Source organism: Oreochromis aureus, linkage group 1 (genome assembly GCF_013358895.1).
Source record: "Oreochromis aureus strain Israel breed Guangdong linkage group 1, ZZ_aureus, whole genome shotgun sequence".
NCBI lineage: Eukaryota > Metazoa > Chordata > Actinopteri > Cichliformes > Cichlidae > Oreochromis > Oreochromis aureus.
This window is the reverse complement of record NC_052942.1, coordinates 19,777,569-19,798,849: the sequence shown is the minus strand read 5'-3', so window position 1 is coordinate 19,798,849 and position 21,281 is coordinate 19,777,569. Positions and strand designations below refer to the sequence as shown.

General features: G+C 37.1%; 1 protein-coding gene across 4 annotated transcripts; it reads left to right on the top strand.

Annotated features, from left to right (window-relative positions):
- Nucleotides 1–10,559: 10,559 nt before the first annotated feature.
- spi1b (Spi-1 proto-oncogene b) lies at nucleotides 10,560–20,572 on the top strand. 4 transcript variants are annotated; one of them, XM_039609966.1, is made up of 5 exons: nucleotides 10,560–10,929; nucleotides 11,444–11,534; nucleotides 12,853–13,007; nucleotides 15,723–15,873; nucleotides 17,971–20,572. In XM_039609966.1, the coding sequence occupies exons 1-5, from the start codon at nucleotides 10,888–10,890 to the stop codon at nucleotides 18,282–18,284; spliced, it is 753 nt and encodes a 250-aa protein (XP_039465900.1). In that variant the 5' UTR covers nucleotides 10,560–10,887; the 3' UTR covers nucleotides 18,285–20,572. The 4 variants fall into 4 exon arrangements, with proteins under 4 accessions (XP_039465900.1, XP_031604575.1, XP_039465895.1 ...); XM_031748715.2 differs by having other exon boundaries at nucleotides 12,811–13,007; XM_039609961.1 differs by having other exon boundaries at nucleotides 11,441–11,534.
- Nucleotides 20,573–21,281: the final 709 nt, after the last annotated feature.

Here is a 21,281-nt window from a genome sequence, read left to right as displayed (position 1 = left end):
CCTAACATCACTGCAAAACTAAACAAACCAGAGTGTGAAAAAAAAAACCCAAAACAAAATAGAATAATGGTCAGAAAGAGAGATGCATACTGCCATTATCATCCTCAAAGGTCCCATTATAGTACACTGTTGCTGTTAGATACAGTATGACTGTAAGTGTCATTACACAATGCAGGTCGTATTGCAGACAGTGTTACTTAATATAAATAAGGAAGAGAGTGGAACCTACAAGGAATTTACTCCTTTGCTGCTTTCGTTGTATTTATTTACAGGAATCAAAATCACTGAAGTTCTGGCTTGTCTTCATATTTCAAAGTTGGTACAATTTTATCTTTAAATTCAGTTAACAAAAGTGTTAGAAAATGAACATGGTATACTGTTAACCTTTATGTCCATTTTGTGTTTTATTATGAAATCAAAGCTAAGTAGTCAAGCAGGTCTTATTATCACTGTGACAGGTTCCCTGTGCAGTTTCCTGCTTCTATTAATGCAATAGAGGAACATTTTAATGTGTGGGTTCCTGTTTTGTTTGTTCTTGGACACATCTAGGTGGTCATGACTTATCAGCAACTGTGGGTAGGCCTATGTTTTTACTTTTGTCCACTATAATAAGGGAGGAACTAAAGTTTTTAATTGCAGTGGGTCACAAATAAATAAGTTCCTTGTTGCTGTTCTGGATATTATTAAAACTCAAAACCAGTTTGAGAAGATTATAAAATACATTGTTAACAATTAAACCAATGCTTTACAACTTTCAAGCTTTATGACCTCTTAAAAACAATAACTGGTCAAGTTTCAGAAGTTTTGCAGTAGCCCACAGCTCCTGAAAGACAGAGTTCCCCTGTGATGTTTAAATAATGTGTGATTCGATTAATTGCCTGAGAACTAAAGAGGTAAAATTGGGCTTCACAATATCGCGCACAAAAGGCAAAGATAAGAGAAAAGTGAGTGTATGAAAGAAGACCTGACAGACCTGAGTTTGGGAGATGCTGAGCTACATCTCTGTAATGAAATATGTAGTTAAAACTGGATGCAGCTCAATCAGTAGCTAAAACAAAATTTGGCTTAACTTATTGCGTTACTTCTTTCTGATTTTTGGTTTCTTCTTTATGTTTTTTAGTGTTTTGTTTGTTTTAAATGTACACATTAGAGTTATTTCTACCATATATGGATCTCTAAGGGGGTCCACTTCCTCATCTTTCCTTCAGTGGAGCTGTTCAAGAAGTTCTCTTTATAAACTGCCTGACCACCAGGTGGTGCATGTGACAGGAGTTTACTTTTTAAATTACAGTGTGACATTTGACCTGACAGTCAAGAAAATGGCCATTGTATGCCGACAAGATTTTAATTTATGGCTTGACGCATGTGGAAACTACATTTAAAAAACTATAAGAAGTCCTCATTCCCTCCAACTTTAGCATTTTTGCAATGCAGCATCATTGATTCATTCTTAAATCTTTTGATTCTGTTGTATTGGAAAATGTGGAAGAAGCCAATCTCATGAGTAATGCGTACTATTTATGACAAATCAGTCTTATGAGACGTACAATCCATAAAACACATGTTTTTCTTTTCCTATTTCTTTTCCTGCTTTTCTATTCTTTTCCTATTTCTTTTTGTGTGCAATGACTTTAAACTTGTTTTTCAAAGGTAATAACATTTCAGTGGGCCAGCTTATCCACCACTGTTTCCCCCATTATGTGTTTGGATCAATTCCTAAAAAAGTAAGACTTTTTTTATTAATCCTTTAAAATCAGAATATGGACAAGCTGCAGAATGAGCGCTAATATACGTTTTCTGGCATACGTGCCGTTACAGTCACCAATAAAATAAAAGGACTGCGCAAACAGTCTTAGCCCCTGTCAAGGGCATGTTTTTGAAGTCAAATTGACAACATGCTCTGAGGTTGTTTTTAACATTTGAAGTCTAACCAGAGTTTAAGTTCTCAGATTTTTAAAAATAACTGTGGCTCTGACAGGCGGACTTAGCAGAGTGAGATGTGAAGATAACAAAAAAAACATGATTAATGTCCGCACTGAGTCATCCTTGTCTGACTTGAGCAATACATTAAGAAAGAGGAACTTGGTTTTTGGTGGGATAGAGGACCACAGCCTTATATGGTTATCTATGGGTTTCTGTGCTTGTATAGCAACGAAGAGTTTCAAAAAAGAGTTAAATTTAAAAGTTGTTAAACAGACCGTGATGATAGATTAGTCTTGTTGTGCTAAATAGAAAAAGGTGAAACAGAGGAAAATAAAGTAACTTTCCACTGTGAACGGTTGCGTGTGTCCGTGTGCGTGCATCTGGGTGCGTGTGCGCATGTCCGCTTGCCTTGTGATTCACCCTTGTCTAATAATACCCACAGCCAAGTCTAATAGCTGATGCTTGTGGAGTCCAGAGAAAATGAGGAATCAGGAATAAGAAGTGAGAGGGCTGGATGTCCCCTTACACGCTTGTCAAGCGACCGTTCCATGTCATTGTGAAACACATGATGGCCACTGAAACCTCTGGGGACTGTCAGCCAGGAAATGTAGGCCTTCGTTGTGGAGTGTCCACCCACAGAACTGAAATATTCGGTGTGTTTTTCCACGATTCTTGAGAAAATTGCAAGTGAAACAGAATGCATTTTGTCCAAAACCCACCTGCTGACACGAATCACAAACTGGGGGGCCCAGTTTTCTGTAGGCTAATACAACCCTTGCACATAAATGCTGGATTGCTTGCCAGTCAGTGTTGATGTTTTGTCGGGTGTGGGCTCAGATCGCATTGTGCAAAACTGCATTGCACGGCAAAGTGACAGTATCTGGTAGTAAATCGTGGCTGTAATTAGCCCTGCAAGAGTGTCAGTATACAAAAAAAATGTCTCGCGTATATTTCTATTCTTGTAAATAAATATACTTTGCTGTTTTTGCAGATAGCAGGCCATGATGCATGTGCATACACTGTAGATCTTTACACGCTGTCACACCATTAATCGAATTTAGCCAAATTTAACATGCATGCAACAAACACACTTGTTTAAAAAGTTGCTTTGTCTTATTTACATGGTGACTTCTTCATCGCAATTTTTATGTTAGATGTGTGAAATAATGTGTTTAGCCCTTGGTATAACCTGGCAACAGCCTGGTAACAGATGCTTTAAATGCTTCTTGCAATCATTCTGTGAGAACAAGTACAAATCAAAATGCATCTATCTAACTTCACGCTGTCTTTTTTCCTCCTGCCACCCTGCTTTGCCACTGATTTAATTCAAAGGGGAAGCATCTATTGTTTTAGCCATGCTGATTACCATTCAGTTCATATTCTCAGAAGACTTCTGTTTAAGCTGTTTTTTGCGCTTACATGCATCGCAACCCCGTCACGGAGGTGTGGTGGGTAAAATAGACAAGCTTAAAGCAAAATTGCTTAAAACTCCAGTCAAAGGTCACTTGTCGCCTTTCTTTCATTCTTTGCAACAAATACAAATAAAACTGATAAGAAATAATAATAAGAGGTTTGAAACTGGATTGCTGATGTGGCCGAATGAGTTGTACTCATCATCTTTAGGAGTTCGCGCTGGATTCACAGCTGTAACAACTTGTCTTGTAGGAAGTTTGTCACCTTCTTGTTTTAATAGGGAAGAAGAAGAAGGAGAAGAAGAAGAAGCCTTATGGTACCAACCTAAATTGGTAGATTTAAGGAAGTTTTTAGTTCCCCTGCTAATTCAGAGATATATAGAAAGCCTGCATTTTTCAACCACCTTTGGCAATTTGCTTCCAGTAGTTCAGCAACTCCCGTGTAGAGAATTTACAGCTGGATGCTGTACATCGAGTGATGGTAAGACCCAAGCAGTATTTTTTGTTTGTTTGTTTTCTCTGAGTGAGAATGTGGGCGTTTCTTGACTGATACGAGTTCACTGTTGCGTTTTTGTACAGGTTTTTAAAAGTGCAGTTTAGAACCAAATATATTCAAGCATTTAGCCAACATAGTTTACATTTTTTTACATTTTTACTTTAGTAATTTGTTTTTTTTTATTTGGATGTGTTTAATTTGTTTTGTTAACAGTAAATATAAGTGCAGATAGATATTCGTCTGTTTTAAAACTTTACTGTTTGCCTTTTTGCATGTAACATCACTGTATTTACTCAGAATGCACAATTTTGTGCAAGAAGTGTATGCAACTGTTTGTTTATTCGTTTTTATTTATTTTCTTTTTTTTGTTAGTTGGTTAGTATTACAGTGTTAATCTTTAATAAAAGCCTGCAGAATATGTTTGTATCCAAATATTTATGCTTTACTTTCATAGCTTTGATATTTTCTGCTGCACAGAGTTAACCAAAGTTTATATCTACAAGCATCTGCTATGAAGAAAGTGTAGTGTGCCTGGGGACTTTCTTTTAAGGGTGGGGGTTAAAACCTTTTTTTTTTTTTTTAACTGAATTACTCAACTGGCTCAGAGAAATGGTGAGCGAAGACGATTACGAAATTCAAATACTGCCACAGGAGTTACAGAGTGTGGACATCAACCTGCAGTCATTCTGGTCAAACTGATGTTCTGTGCAGGGGGAGTGCAACACTTCCTGTTGCGACGTACCCTGTATCCTGTTTTCCACAGTCAGTGGTCATGCATATCATTCCTCTCAGCAAGGCTGTGTGGGCACAATCTCGTGACCATGCGTTGTGAATTTTCTGAGACTGAATCAAGGGAGACTCCACATGTCTGAGAAAAACTCTAAATGTCAGCAGAAAAAAACAAAACAATCTGCAGGCCTACGACAGCACGATGAATTTATGCACGTCTGTTAAGAAAAGACTAAAAGTCTAAAATATGTTTGACTTCAGTGAAGGACTGTATAATCCCTGTGTTTTGCAGTGTTAAGTAAGCTGTAACAGTATCATTTGATAAGCAGCAGATTACTTCCCTCAAAATATTAGTAATGCCTTAAAATAAGTACATAAGCACATACAGGCCGTGATGAGAACACTAACACCTCCACACTGCTGGCCTTGACAAGACATGAGGGGCCACACTACGCGACCGTGAATTAAGAGGTGCCAATTTAACTGTTTGCCTACATGTGTGGACTTGCAGATATGTATCTTGTGACTGTATTCAGACTGAAAACTGTGAAGTGCTCAGTTACACCCTGTATTGCGGCCAAACCAGAATGCAGTCCTTGGTCTGAGCTGCTGCAGGTCACAAGTATGTAATTTCACAGTGTGTCACTTACACTTACACTTAAATTTATCAACGCTCAGGGCCTTATTTTATATCTCACTGGACTTGTTTGCCTTAGAATAAGCAGGCTCTATTTAGGTACAAGACATCTCATGCTGCATGCCCTGTTACTGGGTGTGCATTTTTAATGTGCAGCAGCAGGGACAGCGCAGGTATGTTAGCAGAAGTCCTGCTGTTGTGTATGTTGGTTAACGGCTGTGGCTTATTGGGGCAATGTTATGGAAGTTAATATCTATGGAACTTATTCAGTCCACCTCCACTTTTTACTCTTTGATTGTTGTTGTCGAAATGGGGCAGCTAAAGATTTGCAATTGGTTTGCTGCCATTGGTTATTCTTATTAATAATAAAATGTTATTATTGTTAGCTGACTCAACACCCAGGAAATCAATGAACAAAAGAAAAGTAGGTCAAGTCCCTAGAAAACATGGACCCTCCCAACAAAGTTGGTTCTGTTGACAAAATCTTTTACCACGAGCTTTTCCTCGACACATTCACGTTATACATGAAATTACAGACAGGTTTTGCTCCCAGAGTCCCACACCCACTGATTGTACAGCAGCTTTTAAATAAATCCCCTCAGAGTGCAGGGTGCCACGACTAAAATGTTTTTTTTTTGGATTGAATTGTACAAGATAATAAAGCAGAAACTCATTGTGCTATGCCAACCATCCACTGACTGCAGCTTTCAATTTACCCTAATTAAGGAAATAATATTGATACGTGTAATTCTCGGTGAGCAAGTGGTAGTAAAACACCCAGAAGTAAAACAGGATTTAAAAGTATTCAAGCAATGATATGGGACTTTTTAACGAAGCCACTAAAGGAAGAAGGACTATTAGGAATGAATTACCATGAATGGACCAGCCTCTTTAATATTTACATTCAAAAAGGAGGTTCATTTGCATTCAGCATTAGTAAACTATAGAAATGAATTAATGATATTGAAACTTAGGCAGCTGCCTTGTATTTTGATACTGAGTTGAGGTTAATGCCTTGCTCAGTAACCCTTAAATGTCATTAAGAGTGGGAACTGTACAAACACGTACATTGCTGCAGGTGGAAGAGTAAATATGGAGCTCTCTGAGTACCTTTAATTTATACTATTCCAGTCTGCTTAGATTCTTTCGTGGTCATTTTTTTTTCTTCACATCTGCAATGTGGGAGTATCTGTGACAACGGAGATAAGTACAAACAATTCTGGCACAGCGATCACGCTAAAACTGGACATTAGCAGCACCTGTTTGAAGAGCAACTGTGCTGGGCCTCAATAGGTTTTTGCAATATGTCTGCCAGTGGTATAACAGAGCCCTAAGACATAAACACATGCACACAGTCTTAAGTAAAGGGGATACCTTTCCAAAGGTTGCAAAGAGGTTTTCAGATTGCATTACAGTTCACAGATGTACCTAATAAAGTGACCTCTGACTGTATATCAGCAATATCTTAGTCAAAGTCACTGTAAAATCATACACACATGACAAGTGGAAGGCTCTCAGAGAAACGCTGTGTTGCATGTGATGTGTTGTGGTAATGGTTTTTATGTTGTGTTTTTGATGTTGCAACCTTTCTGCATGATGTTGGAATAAAAATAAAAATAAAGGTTTTACTGAACACTAAATAAGTTGCCAGTATTTCTTTCTTAAAGCAATACGACTACTGAGTTTGTGACTGTACTTGCAATAAGTTTCAAACCTGTGTGGAAACTAGTTTGTTTTCAGACATCTGTTTACTGCCGTTTCTGTTATGTTGCACAATCCGAATTACGTGTTAACGGTCAGCTCTGTTTTATTATTTACGCCGGCATGGCCACTCTTTTAATGATGCCTTTATGTCTTATTATAAACTGTATAGAAGGGCCTCATCTGGAGCTGGTCTGCATTAAACCTGCTGAACCGACCAGAAGATAACACGCAAATTAAAATAAAAATGCAGCAGAGAGGTGACCGGCTCTTATCGAGACCTGGACCATCCGGACCGTATGACACGTAAAAGGATTCATTTAAAGTCAGCCTTCAAGGAACTGAATCTGAAACAAGAGTTCCCAGTTCCTCATTTAATAATATAATACTGCTGTTGTGCATGTAATGTACTTCATCACTCAGGCCACAAGGAAAACAAACTAAGACTGTAAAACCAAAAAGAAGCGACGATTAAAACACTGACGTCGAGTGCAGTTTTAAAAACTTTGATGCTCACGGATAAAAACATTAAATGTTAATCTCGTTTTTCTGTCTTAACCTACTTTGGACACAGTGTTGATGCAACTGTTACGACAGAAATGAAACCACAGACTGAAAATGCAGTTTTATGTTACACTTAAGCAAGTTCAACAGGGATAGTTTGACTTATTTTTTTAGTCAGCATGTTCACACTCACTCGGCACAGTACTGCATTTTATTTACTGCATTACATATATTAGAGGGCTGATAAAATCAGAGACAAGCCTGACACATTTTAATTCCTTTTAAGCTTCCTATGCGGGAACCTGCTTGTAACATAATTGGGAATATCAGGTCACTTTACCTGTGAGGACTGTTAGGTTTATTTTCTTTGGTCACCACAACATTTATCATGACTCTCTGATTCAAGATGGTGTTGCTAAAACAAAACAAAACAAAAAACCCCATAATGTAGTACAATTACTCACAGTATTTGAGTATAGCAGTTCAGAGGAAAATACTGTAAACTTTTATTAAAGCTCAAGTCACTGATTATGCCTATAGTACGAACTATAGTACAAACAGCATTAAAATGAAGAACAATTTTGTATCAATAATTATCATAAAATAATATAATAAATATGATCTAGGAATGTGTTATTGTGCATAATGAGCACTCTTACTATGAGACCTTTGCGTACACATTGATGGTGAATCTATGAATACAACAATTCTTTGGTATTTGTTCTGTGTACCAATACTACTTTTACAAAAGTAACACATTAAAGTATTTCTCCCACCTCTGAAAATGATGACACATAACTTCTATTATGAAATGATTTATTAATTTTATTATATTTTTTATGATATAGAACACATAATGGAGTAATCTTTACTCTTATCTTATATTTAAATGATCTTATTTGAGATAACTTAAATGGAAGTTGAATGTTATGCCAAAAATGGTCATTTTGTTGCTTAGTGAGGGGGGGAAAAAGAACCAATCATTATCTTTTGGCGTCACTGAAAATAGTTGTGATAGAAATAGTTCCGGTCTTGCTGCAGCTCACTCTGTGTATTAATACTCCTGGAAAATGCTACTGTACATATGGTCGGTTCAGCTCAGGCAGCTGTGATTCAGAGGGGGGCCGGTTTAGGGGTAGGCCTCCGTCTGTGTGTTTTTAACAGCTCCCTAAAGTGAGACAATTATGATCCCTCATCAGTTCAGGGGGAAAACAGGTCACCCGAAGGATTAAAAGCATTTGAAATTACAAAAAACCCTGAGGTGGCTCTATCTCTGTGACGGACTGTAACATGCCAGCTTCCGTAAAGAGATAAATCCATATCTGCACTCCATATGACTAATACTGTGCATTTGCTATGATGTCTATGCATGTGTATTATTTTAAAATGAAGTTTGACCAACTGATCGATGTATAGCTGAAATCTCTGAATTTGTGTGACCCGTGTTCGAAGATAAAGATAAACTTGGTGTTTTGATCGTATGCCGGACTTTATTTTCAGCACAATGCCTTATCACAATACTGCATTCTTCCTCTTAAGCAGGCAGGTCTAACAATATGCACTCAGATTTATCCTACACTGTTACTGTATTATTTATCAGTTATTTCAGCATCTGGAAAATACGCATTTATTTTCAGATGTTACAGTTGACATGATATGTTTCGAAACTGGCAACCAATGCAGCTACAGGGCTCAGCCACAACATTAAAACCACTGACAGGTGAGGTGAATAATATCATCCTGTTACATCTCAATATTTTGGGGCACTGGGAATCATGAGGATGAAACTCTGACATGTACCATCCACCTAAAGGTAAAGATAAGGCAGACCATTGCCATGACAGACCTGGGAGGCAGTGCCAATAAGCCTGCCATACTGCAAAAAATGCTCTACAACTTCAGAGAATACTCCAGATAGATATCTAGATGGGAATCTGTAGATAAACCTGATTCACTGAGGACCCACATCGCAATGCTCACGACCGAAAGCATCCACCGTCATCTCAGTGCACGCCAAGAGAAGAGGTCAAAGCTGTTCTGTTAGAGTGAGAGCGAGCTACACATTAATAGTCAGGTGTTTTTATATATATCTATATCTATATATCTATATATCTATATATCTATATATATCTATATATATATATATCTATATATATCTATATATATATATATATATCTTTGGCCAATCATCTAACATCTAAATTTGATGGCAGCCCGATGTCTTCCTAAACAATGAACATGTTGGCCAAAACAATTAGTTTAATATATGGCATAACAATGCATTAGTGAATTAAAAACAAACAGGTGTTTTCTCAGTTTCATAGACTGCCATTACTGTTTGGCAACAGAGGTACTCACTTCCCCCTCAGGAATTATTCCAACCGTATCTTCTCTGTGTGATAATCATAATCTCCATTTACCTCGGTGAGGTTACAGCACAGACACTGTACCTTCATCTTATCTTACAGCTGTGCATTGCATGTGTTGTGTGTGTGGGCCACATTTTCCTCAGCAAGCCACTGTTTACGTGACCAAAACAAATGCAGTAGTCATTTTGCTACAAAAGCACTCCTTCAGTCTCTCAGTTTCAGGTCCGCAGTCAGGATCCAGGCACATGGTTGCCATTTACATACTAAACATAGCAAGGTTGGTAAAATAGCATGGAATTTTTACTTGAGCCCTTGAGACAAAGCAGCTGAGCATTTATAAGCACCATATAGCCATGTAATACATGCTTTATAACACGTTGTTGTCTATTTGTAAACTGCAAGCGATAGTTGACATCATTTCAAGGGTTGATTTTAAAGCTTAAAAACAAAACATGATGTAGCAGTTGTGAAAAAAATAGAAATGTTTATTTTAAATCTGCATGATTTAAAAATGCATTATAATGTGCAGAAAGAATTTTAAAACGTATATGTTTATATATGCTAGTCCATCTGCTTAAATATGACACATGTTGCAAAAGCGCAGACAAAGAGCACAAACAACAACACGTTAAACGCTTGCAAACACTGTTGCCCACATTTATCACCTCACACACTTGATGGGGGGAGAAACTGACAGTGAGGAAAGCCCTCGATGATGATTGGCTGCCAAGGCATGGGACAGCATATAGACCCTGATAAATGTGAAGTTTCATGGTCTCCCCTGACAAATCATCAAATGGCCAGGAACCTTTTGCAGACACACTCTATTGCTCCCACCCACACTAAATTTACAGAAGTCAAAAGTTCCTTTTTCATTTTACAGTTAAACAGTGGGCTTTGTTTATTTAATTTTATCTGATGCAGTTGAAAGGCCTGTTTGAGCAGTTAGTGCTATAAGCTTGTGCTATATAACAAGAGAGGGAGACAATTTTTGGTTTTCGTTGACTGAGAGGAAATTTTGAAACATTGTGCAATGGTGCCGCAAAAGTTTTGAAAGGTTGAGAGAGCATTTTGCCAGCAAAGCATCTGAGAGTCGGTCTTGGAGAAGAGGTATCCATGTTCCATCCATACAGAATGGAGAGCTATCTCATTCAGCCTGTAAGTATAATTTATTTTATTACAAATATCTAAACTCTGAGGAGACTTTCTAGCTTTTGAAGCTTAAACAGAGCTGCCGGACTAGTTCTTTTTTTACCGCAGGACTAAACAGAGAAACACTCTTAAGAATGGATGACATACATTTTTTTTAAAGTTAGATGAGTTAATGTGGTTTTACTACAATTTGAATACAGGGATTACAAACTCTAAGAGTGTATTATACGATGAGGTACATGAAATTGAAACTCAAAAGTTCTGAGAGTTTCAGAACTGTTGGGCAAAGAAGAGAAAAGAAATCGTCATTATTGTAGCAACACTTGAAGCTAATTTAAATGTGTATACGTTTACAGGCGACTTAAACGGGTGTTTAAAATGTTACAAATAATTTACAAATCCATTGGATAAAATGCAGATAAGGAATCTATTTTCTGCATAGTCCACATACACCATTGACTTAAAGCTTTTCATTCATGATATATACGTTTTGTTGTTGTTGCTTTTGTTTTTCCAGCAGCACACAGATGAAATTTACGACCCTGAGATCTACAGACATCAAATTCCAGAATATTCATATCCATATGTCCTAGATCCAGAAAGCCAGGCAGGTGAGTTTTACTTCAACGTTGATTTTCTCTAATCTTTTACTGTTTAAAGAAATTCAATGTAAATTAATGATGAAAAAAAGTTTGGACTGTGAAAATCCACTCGGGGATATTTAAATGTAAATAACTTTACAATAAAAAAACAAAGCATGGAGATTGTATTTAAAGATACTGATGTCATTAACTAAACTATATTTTTAATTACATAAAAAGATTGATATTAAACATAATTTAGTCACCTTTCAAAATTTTTTTTGGCCATGGCTTAATGTGGTAACACAGACTTTTCTGGTTTGTTGTACATAAAAAGACTGCAGTGTGTGCAGCTGGAGCACACTGGAACACAGGAAACAGATGCCATTTCTTTTTTGCCGCTATAACTACAGACATAGAACAACTTTCGCCCCATGGGGTTTTGTTAATATAAGAAAGGTGCTTTACTTTCTCTTGTAATCAACTGTTTTGAATGTTGCACTAAAACAAGTTGAAAATGGGCTGGCTGTGGAGGCATCACTTGTCATTTTGATATGCTCTAACCTGACGTCGAAAGATGTCACATCTTTATCTACACCCAGAAATGTTTAAATTAATATATACCGATCAAGGTAATAGATATTAATTACTGTTGTAGTGATAGAGTTGACGTGGGACATGCTCTTTTTTTTTTTTTTAACTATTTTTGTTTATTAGTGATAAGACTGCACTTTGCATTTAAAATATTTGCATATTTGCAATATTAACACTTTAAAAAACTTGTACTTTTCAAGCTAGCTTATCTATCTTTTGTTTTTTTTCTAAACAACTAAATAAGTTTAAAAAACAACTTGGGAAATTTTTTTTTTAAAAGAAAATTGCAAATTAAAGACAGTCAGTGGCTGTGGTAATAGTGCTAGTGTGGCAACAAACAGGAAAGAGCTTCATGCTGAATTCTCTTTTATTCTCGTCATTTCACACTGTTGATGCAAACTCAGGCACTTTCAGAAAGTCAGTTTTTGTCAAGTCCACTTGTTGTTTGTTTAATTTCTTTAAATATCTCCAAATATGGAGTTTCACAGAAATACATTGTGGCTTTTGTTATGTCTCCACTGTCATTTGTGCATTTGTACAGACATTTTCCCAAGTTTAGATTGGTCTAAAATCAGTCTGACAGGGTTTAATTTCTTTCCATTTTTTGTAACTTCACATGTTACAAATTCTGTGGTAGCAAAATAGTTATTACTGTAGAAAAAGAAGAGCAAAGGTTGTGGCCATTATGCTGTTTTTCACCTTCTCTATTTAGAACACTGGGACTACCATGCTCACCCTCATGTGCACCCTGCAGAGTTTGACAATCTCCAAGAGAGCAACTTCACAGAGCTCCAGAATGTGCAGGCTCTCCACCCATCTGGGCTCTTACGACATGACACTCTACGATACGAAGCTGAAAACCTGCTCGATCCAAATCTAGCGGCTCATTCGCATGTGTTACAGCAACCAGTAAGTCCTCAAACCCACAAAACACAAGCAGTCATTAGTAGTCAGAGGCTACAATGACAGTGATGCTGACTACTAAAGGGAATAATTAAGTACAAATGAAACTTTTAAAAAGAACAAGTGCTGGCAGCTAGTTTTAAACTGTTGGTCTGCAGTGTGCATACTATAAACTAAGACTTTCAGTCCATCATCGCCAACACCTTTAAATTAGTTATTTGAAATCAAACATTTACCTACCAGTGAGTATGATAACACATTAAACCACTTTGATGTTATTTTTTTAATCTATTTAAAGCCACTGACATTTACACTATTCAACTGTGCAAGTATGAAGCATAACTATACTCTGCTCTCTGTGGTGGAGTGGAAAAAGCATTCACTAGAAACTGATATCTGTCAGCTGATTGACACCTAAGCCGATTTTGCTACAGTGCACCATATATTTTTAGTTCTATGCAGACATCTTCAGAATCTACATAATTCAAGGCTGTTATTGAAATCACAGAGAAGATTTCGGGAGCTTGAGGCCCTTTAAGGTCCTGTTACAAAAATCAGGAAGTGAATCTTTTGAGTTACAAGAAACACTTTTATTTTAGTGCTTTTTTCTTCTTTCTTCCCGGTGTTAAAGGAAAAATTACTTTGAATAGGCTCTGTAGACTCAGCTAAACTCAAAGTCACATCTGCATGCTTCAAACCTCCAGTTATGAACCAGTGAACTAGAACAGAGATCTCTGGTTTTGGAAAACAGTATGTCTAACCGCTTCAGCGTCGTCAGTTTCAAACCCCATGCATTTTGTTGCCTACCTCAGTATGAACTTGTGTTATGCAAGCATGTGCGTGTGTGCCTGTTTTCTTGTATATTCACATGTTTCAGAGGAGAAAACCCCCCACAAAAATTCTAGACACAATCTTCAGCACATGTGAGATCATGTCCATCACAATAAAAAGGACTTGCTTTGATGAAGATCACAGACTTTCCCCCAATCTTACCATGTATGTACCATGTATAGTGAAATTTTGGGCTACATGCAAAGTTCATGTTCCCTATTTTAGGTGATGTTAAGTCCAGAGATGTCATAACAATAAACATTTCACTCAGTAGTGTGAAGATGTAAAGTCCTGAAACAAGCAGATACAGTTGACGTGTAGCATAAAAGCACAAGGGATTTTTCATGTTGTAAAACATCTTTTGAGTAACCTTAAACTTCATACACCAAAATACTCACCTCATAAAGAGCAACTTGTGCTTTTGCTGTTAACAATCGCACAAAAAAACCCTCACGGAGCATGTGTGCCTATAGGTCACATGACAGTTTTCACTTGTTGCGAGTGAAATTTCCCTTTTAAAAAAAACATCTGCCATTTTTTACGAGAGGAAAATGTTTGTGTGCTTGGAAAAAAAAGAGACAGAGCTAGATAAGGTGTTGATAAAGAAATTTAAATGTAACAGGAAAGTACAATGTGAAAACCACTCTTCACACATGGAAATTCACATGTAGGTATCCGTACCGACCGTTGCCTCAAAAGATGCTATGAATACATTGACAGCTATGGCCTGTCACACGCACAGGAGCATCCACACATCACAGCTCATGCAGAGAGAAATTTTGTTTTACGCTTTCACTTGCAGTGAGAACATCTTAGTGGAAACCCACACTTCACTGTACGTGTTTGATATAGAGTACAGTACAACAGCACCCAACGACCATAGCGAATAGCTGTGCCATAAATTCTACTTTTGCGAAGCTTATACATCGGCATTGTGAAGATGACAAGTCTACTGTTACAGTGAAATGCTATACCGGTAAAAGTGTAATATGTTGTGGTCTTGCAGCACTACCCACTCAGGACTTCAGTTTTCATACTTATGATAGAGCTGTTGGATGGCTTTAGATTTCACAGGCGTTTCTGATAAAGTGGTCACAGAGTGCATTTCAGAGTGGCACTATCATCTCTATCTGCACTTTATATTAGTATCATAGTTTAAAACTTTCCAAAAGTCTTTAGCTGTCAAACATGGTGGTTTAAAAATGATATTATAACTAAACCCATGCACACATACATACATGAAATAGATAAATAGATGCATACATAAATAAATAAAACCTGTGTGAAACTGTGTCTGAAAAAACAAGATAAGGGCTAAATACCATACTTGAAAACATTTTACATTGCAAGGAAAATTTCTTTTCTCAATTAAAATGGCAGACCTCTTAGGAAATTAAGTACAGCTACAAATACAAATTAAAAGATGGATTACATCATTAAGCTCTGTAGCCCTTGGTAGTTGGATTGGGTCACTCTGAACATGGCAGTATCTAAATGTCATATTTAGTTACAGCGGAGTTCAGTTAAACTCCTGTACTGTATATATATATATATATATATATATATATATATATATATATATATATATATATATATATATATATATATATATATATATATATATATATATATATTTTTTTTTTTTTTTTTTTACAATAAATGCTTAGTGCAGTTTTGCATTCTTTAGCCAGCTTTGGTGCTAATCATTGTTTAATATCATTCACAAGAAGAAGCTCTTTTCTATGAAATGATACATCATTGTTTCATTATTATCATTGTTTCTCTTCAACTCTGGGGAAACCTGGAGATGAAAATAATTTGATAGACAGTCTACAAGTTAAATCATTACAAACATTTTATTTAAAACTAACTTTGATTTGTACGCTACAGGTAACGTTCTTCCCTCGGGCGTTGTATCAACCACATATATCCCAGCGCAGCTCTGATGAAGAGGACCATGGGGCACGAAGTCCGCCACTGGAAGTGTCTGACGAGGAGTGCTTGAGGGATCGAGTTTCTTACATCCCAGCAGGAGAGCTGGGTAAGGAGCTAGATTTACTGTACTCTGTCTGTGGCAGTTAGCATGGATACTTTAGGAAGCACCAACTGTTCTGACCATGTTCACATTCTCAGTCTTAACACGGTCTTAAGATTCTCAGGTCGTTGTATATCTAGAAGTTCTACGTCAGTACACTTTCTATAGGTTTCTGAGTCCTGGGAACTAAAGGAACTCTCTATAATATCTGATTATTCTGTATAAACACCATGTGGCCGTGGTCAGAGTTACTCCATGAATGCGATGACCAAGACAAGGGGCATGTTCATTTGCTGCGTTTTATGTCATGTATGAATCAGAGGTGCTTCAAGAGTCTCTGTCTGACTTACGGATGAGTTTTGTTTTCGGTGCACTTGGGTAGTGGACATTTGTCAATAAGACATGTCAGCTTTGTGTTCTGCTGACAACTTAAATTGTGCTTTTAGGATCAGCTACAAGTTGCACAACTGCTGGTCTTGCATCTTCTCCGGAAATTGGCCACAAAAAGACAGGGAGTGTTTTTTTCTGTTATGAATTATCATGAATTTGGTCTCCAAGAATGGAATTCAGTTCAACTCATTCACCCATCCACCCAGCCTGTCATTAGGCAAGAGGTGGGGTACTCTGAAAACAGGTCAATTCAGTTCAGTTCAGTTAATAGCAAAAGTATTCTGTCTCTCTACACTGAATTTTGGAAAACATGCAGTCTGTAGAGTGGGAAAGCTTGCTACCTCGCTGGCCTTCTAATGAGTTATCTACATGTCAGAGATCTGTCAGTCTTTGGGGCATTTTTTTCTGCTGTGACGAAGTTCTGTATAAAAGTGGTAGACAGCAGCATGTTTGTTGAATAGCCATTTTTTCCAACACAGCAGGATTGACTCACACACCAGAGTCAGAGACTCTGTGTTAGTGGACGTTCTGGATCATGTCCAATTCCTTTCACAGTTGACCATTGTTCTCTGGCTTAACCAAAAGTAGTATGCACTTCCTCTTTTATGTTATTTAGGATGTGACAGAACCTGAGTAGTGTCTGGTGCCCAGTGTCAGTAGTACCTGTAGTCAAGTGGCTTATGCTTTATGCAGTGTTTTGGGGTTTTTTTGTTTTTTGTTTTTTAAACCAAGCACCAAGGTGAGGATTTCAGTGGAAGTGAATGTGCGTCATACTAAACCGGTACCATGTAAAATGCTTTTCCCCCCCCATCGGCTTTACAGAGTCCCTTTACTTTTGGATTGTGTATGAGTGGAAGTGAAAGGAGAAAAAAAACGCCGTATTTCTCTGACTATAGAGACATTTTGTCCAAGGAGTAAATAGTTTGGTCGCATGTGTAACTGTCAGCTACACTCCTGATCAGGTGGCTGTAAAAATAACTCTTTTAAACTAGAAATTAGATTTTTATTTCATTATTTTGTTAACAAATTAGTCACAATATTCTTAGAGTGTAAATTAATTATTTTTAAATGTCTCAAAAAACTCCAGTATGATGATATTAGAAAAAGATATGTGTCGTGTTCCCATGTAACATAAAGCATAAACAGTCTTTATCTTGTTTTTGATGCGTACAGGAGTCAGTTGTCCTCAGTTTTGTTGTATGGCTACAGGCAGCCATGTGTAAAGTGATATAAATTAACAACCGACCTCCTGCATCATTAATGTGAGATCTAAGCATTGGTTAACCTACTTCAGATACAGTGAACTGTGCCTCAAGCTGGGTTTATTTCATTACAACAGAATGATTGCGTAAAAAACATGATGAATCATGGACGGTTATCTGCAGGAAAAACATTTTCCATTGCTTCTTAGAACTTAAAAGCGTTTTAGTGCAGAGTCATTGCAGTGTCCTGTACTCCGTGTAACGTTGACGCCCATAAAACAGATATTTTATATTGTAAAGTCAACTTCTGCTCTGCTGAAACAATTTTCTTACTAATTTTCTCAGTGACCGATCTTTGACTGTGTGTAATTTGTAGAAAGTTATACATTTCTTTATTTAATCTTTTATGATTTATATTCATATATATATAAAGAAGATTTTCTAATCTGTAAGTAAAACAAAAAAATGATAATACGTCACTTCTAATGATGCAACTCTTTTGTTTCCAAAGGTAATAAAAAGAAGATCCGCTTGTACCAGTTTCTGTTGGACCTTTTAAGGAACGGCGACATGAAGGACAGTATCTGGTGGGTGGACAGAGATAAAGGGACATTCCAGTTTTCTTCCAAACACAAGGAGGCTCTCGCACACCGCTGGGGAATCCAGAAGGGAAACCGCAAGAAAATGACCTACCAGAAGATGGCTCGTGCTCTGCGCAACTATGGCAAAACCGGAGAGGTGAAAAAGATCAAAAAGAAGCTGACGTACCAGTTTAGTGATGAGGTGCTGGGCAAGAGTCATCTAGACAGAAAAGCATACATATAGGCAGGAGGAATGCTCAAATACTAGCACTGAATAATGTATAGATTTAATCAGTCTTTCTGATGAGTACTGCTGCACAGTGTGACCGGGTCTTTGAAGGTACTAGTAAATGCAGCATAAAGCTATGGACCACAACCTTCCTTCTAAGACATGCTGGGGGACCACTTATTAAGTACAGAAGAATCACCATAGAAAGCTCAGTTTGGCTTGTCTGTCTGAAATATTTGGAAGGCAAAATACTCCAAATTATCATGATGAAAATAAAGTCAGGGCCGAACACAATTATGTGTAAGATGTTGTTTGTAAATGGGTATAGAGATTTGTGAATGAATACTTTTGAAAAGCTGTTATTGCTGGTGTTCCTTGTTGAGGTGGCCAGAGTTGGAAGTGAAAGTCATGTGATACCGTGGTTTAGAGAGACCTTTGATACACACAAACACACACCTAACAGACAAAGTCAATATCAGGAACTAAAAAGAATTCCTGATTACAACTACCCTTGGGCCATTTTAGCCAAAATAGCTTTAAAATGTGCAGTTTATTACAGATTAAAGTTTATTCCAAGCTTAAAGTAATACAGTTTAATGACTTTAGCTCAGTCTCTCAAAAACTGCAGACAACTCTTGTCTGACCCCTAACTCTTGTGAATGAAATACAGACAAACAACATGTACAAAGCAACCATAAAGTTGAACTTCACCTCTGAAACCACAAAACCACTACCAGCCACGGGGAACAATCATGTACGATCATCAAACTCTACAACATCATTTTCAAATGTGCAAACACATTCATAATTTTTGTTCTTAATTTTTCTTGTAGAATTTCTTTTTTGTCATTCTGGTTTATTGTGTCTTTTTGATAGAAAGTATGATAGTTTTCCTGTGTACGCAACACAAATATGAAAAACAAACCCATAGTTTTTACATTAAGACTTTAAATCCATGGGTAAACAGATTGACTGCTTCTTTTCAAAGGTACCAAAGTCAGTCAGATGAACTTAGTGATAGAAATTGCATCTCTGAAATGTAAAAGCAAGCTGGGATTTTTTCAGCTATTTGGAATCTGGAGCAATAAGTTCCAGCAGGTTACATCTGCTTTTGTTTTGTAGCTTCATATTAAATGTACAAGCAGCAGCTGTATGACTCTTTTCTTCGAGCTCATGGTATGAGAGGGATTTGACTTGTTCGCTGCCTGTTTAGTAGATATGATTAAAAGCATTAAGGAAAAGAAACAGAGCCCTCTCTTGGGTGGGGTGGATGTAGGCATGTTGACATCCCCTATGCAATTTTAAGTGTGGGTGCACAAATATATGGTAGACGTTCACACTCTGTTTGGAAATATCTGATATATTTTCAAAACTAAATTCTGCTTCATGTCATTCAACCGCAGCAATGACATTCAACTTCTTTGTCATGCTGAACATGTACAAGTTCTCTTGTAATGTTTTTACTACTGTTTGTATATATTTAAACTGGATTTTTTAACAATATATTTAAAACAGAATATTAGGTTTGATATGATGGTTTAGAAGACCATATATGAAACGCTGTATGTTACAATTGCAAATCGCATGTACAAAGTAAATAAATTGTCCGTCACCTTATCTGTATTGTGCTTCTTGCAAAGATAATTGTGATGTGATTTGGGCAAACACTGGAGATAAAACACAAAGAAGAAGAAACACAAAGTCTATATAAAGTTGAATTGTGTTAGACACAGAGATTAAGTGACATCTCTCATTACAACTGAAAAGATAATCGTTCAACTATGAGGAACTATGAGGTTAATATGGGGCTGGGGAGGTGAAGTCACTTGTCACCAAGTACTTATATCTGCGTGTGTATACTGACACACCGCAGCCACCAGTTCCCCTGTTCATAGAGGGTATAAAGAACCCACTATGCTGAAAGTTACACAACTACAATTTTTATGTTATATCACTGAGTGGGCAATGCAGTCCTCTGTTCATGTGTTTTCTCTTTGTTTTTCATTTCCTAGAACAAAACATTTTTTAGCAAACTGTCTAAAGTCAACCTATAAAATGCTTACTGACTTCTCCGTTTCCACACACATCCTTTTTTAACTGAGAAAATAGGAACTAAATTTATTTATCATGTCAGAATCAAGTATGTCAAAGGCAAATTTTGTCATAGATAGATGCTCCTGTATGTGAAATATTAACATATGTAATGTGTTACTGAGGGTAGCAGATTTAAATATGTATAATGTGTGAAATTAGATATTTAGAAACTGTGTTTTATGGCATATTAAAAATTTGTATTGACGTTGTACTGTTGAAGCTTCATCGTGGGCCAGAGAAAAACACTTTGAGAGTTATTTTTCATTTAAAGTGCACAGCGTCTGTGTATTGGTCTCACAGTTGCCTTCCAGTTACGATGGCCATGAGTCTTTGGCATTATGGGAGTAGCCAACCTGCAACATTTACTACTGTAATCTGCAATATGTAAATATATAGTTACCACAGCACCTGGTGTCTCAAGAGCCAACAGCTCCCCACAATGGTTGAGCTATAATTAATATCAATAACAAGTATGTGTTAAAATGTCCTTCAGTCAAATACAGTAATTTAGAGCTCATGCAAGAGAAAGAGAACTGTGTACATGAGATGCATAAAAGCACCAGATTAGAGTATAGTATAGTACAATATAGTTAGTGTAATATAGTATAAACCTTTTTATAGACACAAATCCCTTTGGGGTGCATCAGGAAGGGCATCTGGTGTGAAAACGTTGCTAAATCAAACATGTAGAGCTACACGATGTGGCGACTCTTGTGAATAAGCGAGCTGCTGATGGTAGCTTTAGTATAGCATAGACAAAAAAGGAGAAGGTCTGTTAGGCGGTAACAAGAGAGAACGAAAGGCGGGAGTGTAGAGTAACATTTAATTTCGGGACTGTGGCTGTCAAAGAGAGAGCTGGCTGATTCACAAAATCATGGGTTTGAAGCTGGAAATCAAAGGCATGATGCTGAATGTTGT

Bases quoted from the DNA above. Each gene is read 5' to 3' on its own strand.
- spi1b (XM_031748714.2), top strand. From the start codon at position 10,888: ATGTTCCATCCATACAGAATGGAGAGCTATCTCATTCAGCCT. The intron at 11,535-12,810 runs GTGAGTTTTACT...TTCTCTATTTAG, and splicing joins AGATCCAGAAAGCCAGGCAG to AACACTGGGACTACCATGCT. The intron at 15,874-17,970 runs GTAAGGAGCTAG...TTGTTTCCAAAG, and splicing joins CATCCCAGCAGGAGAGCTGG to GTAATAAAAAGAAGATCCGC.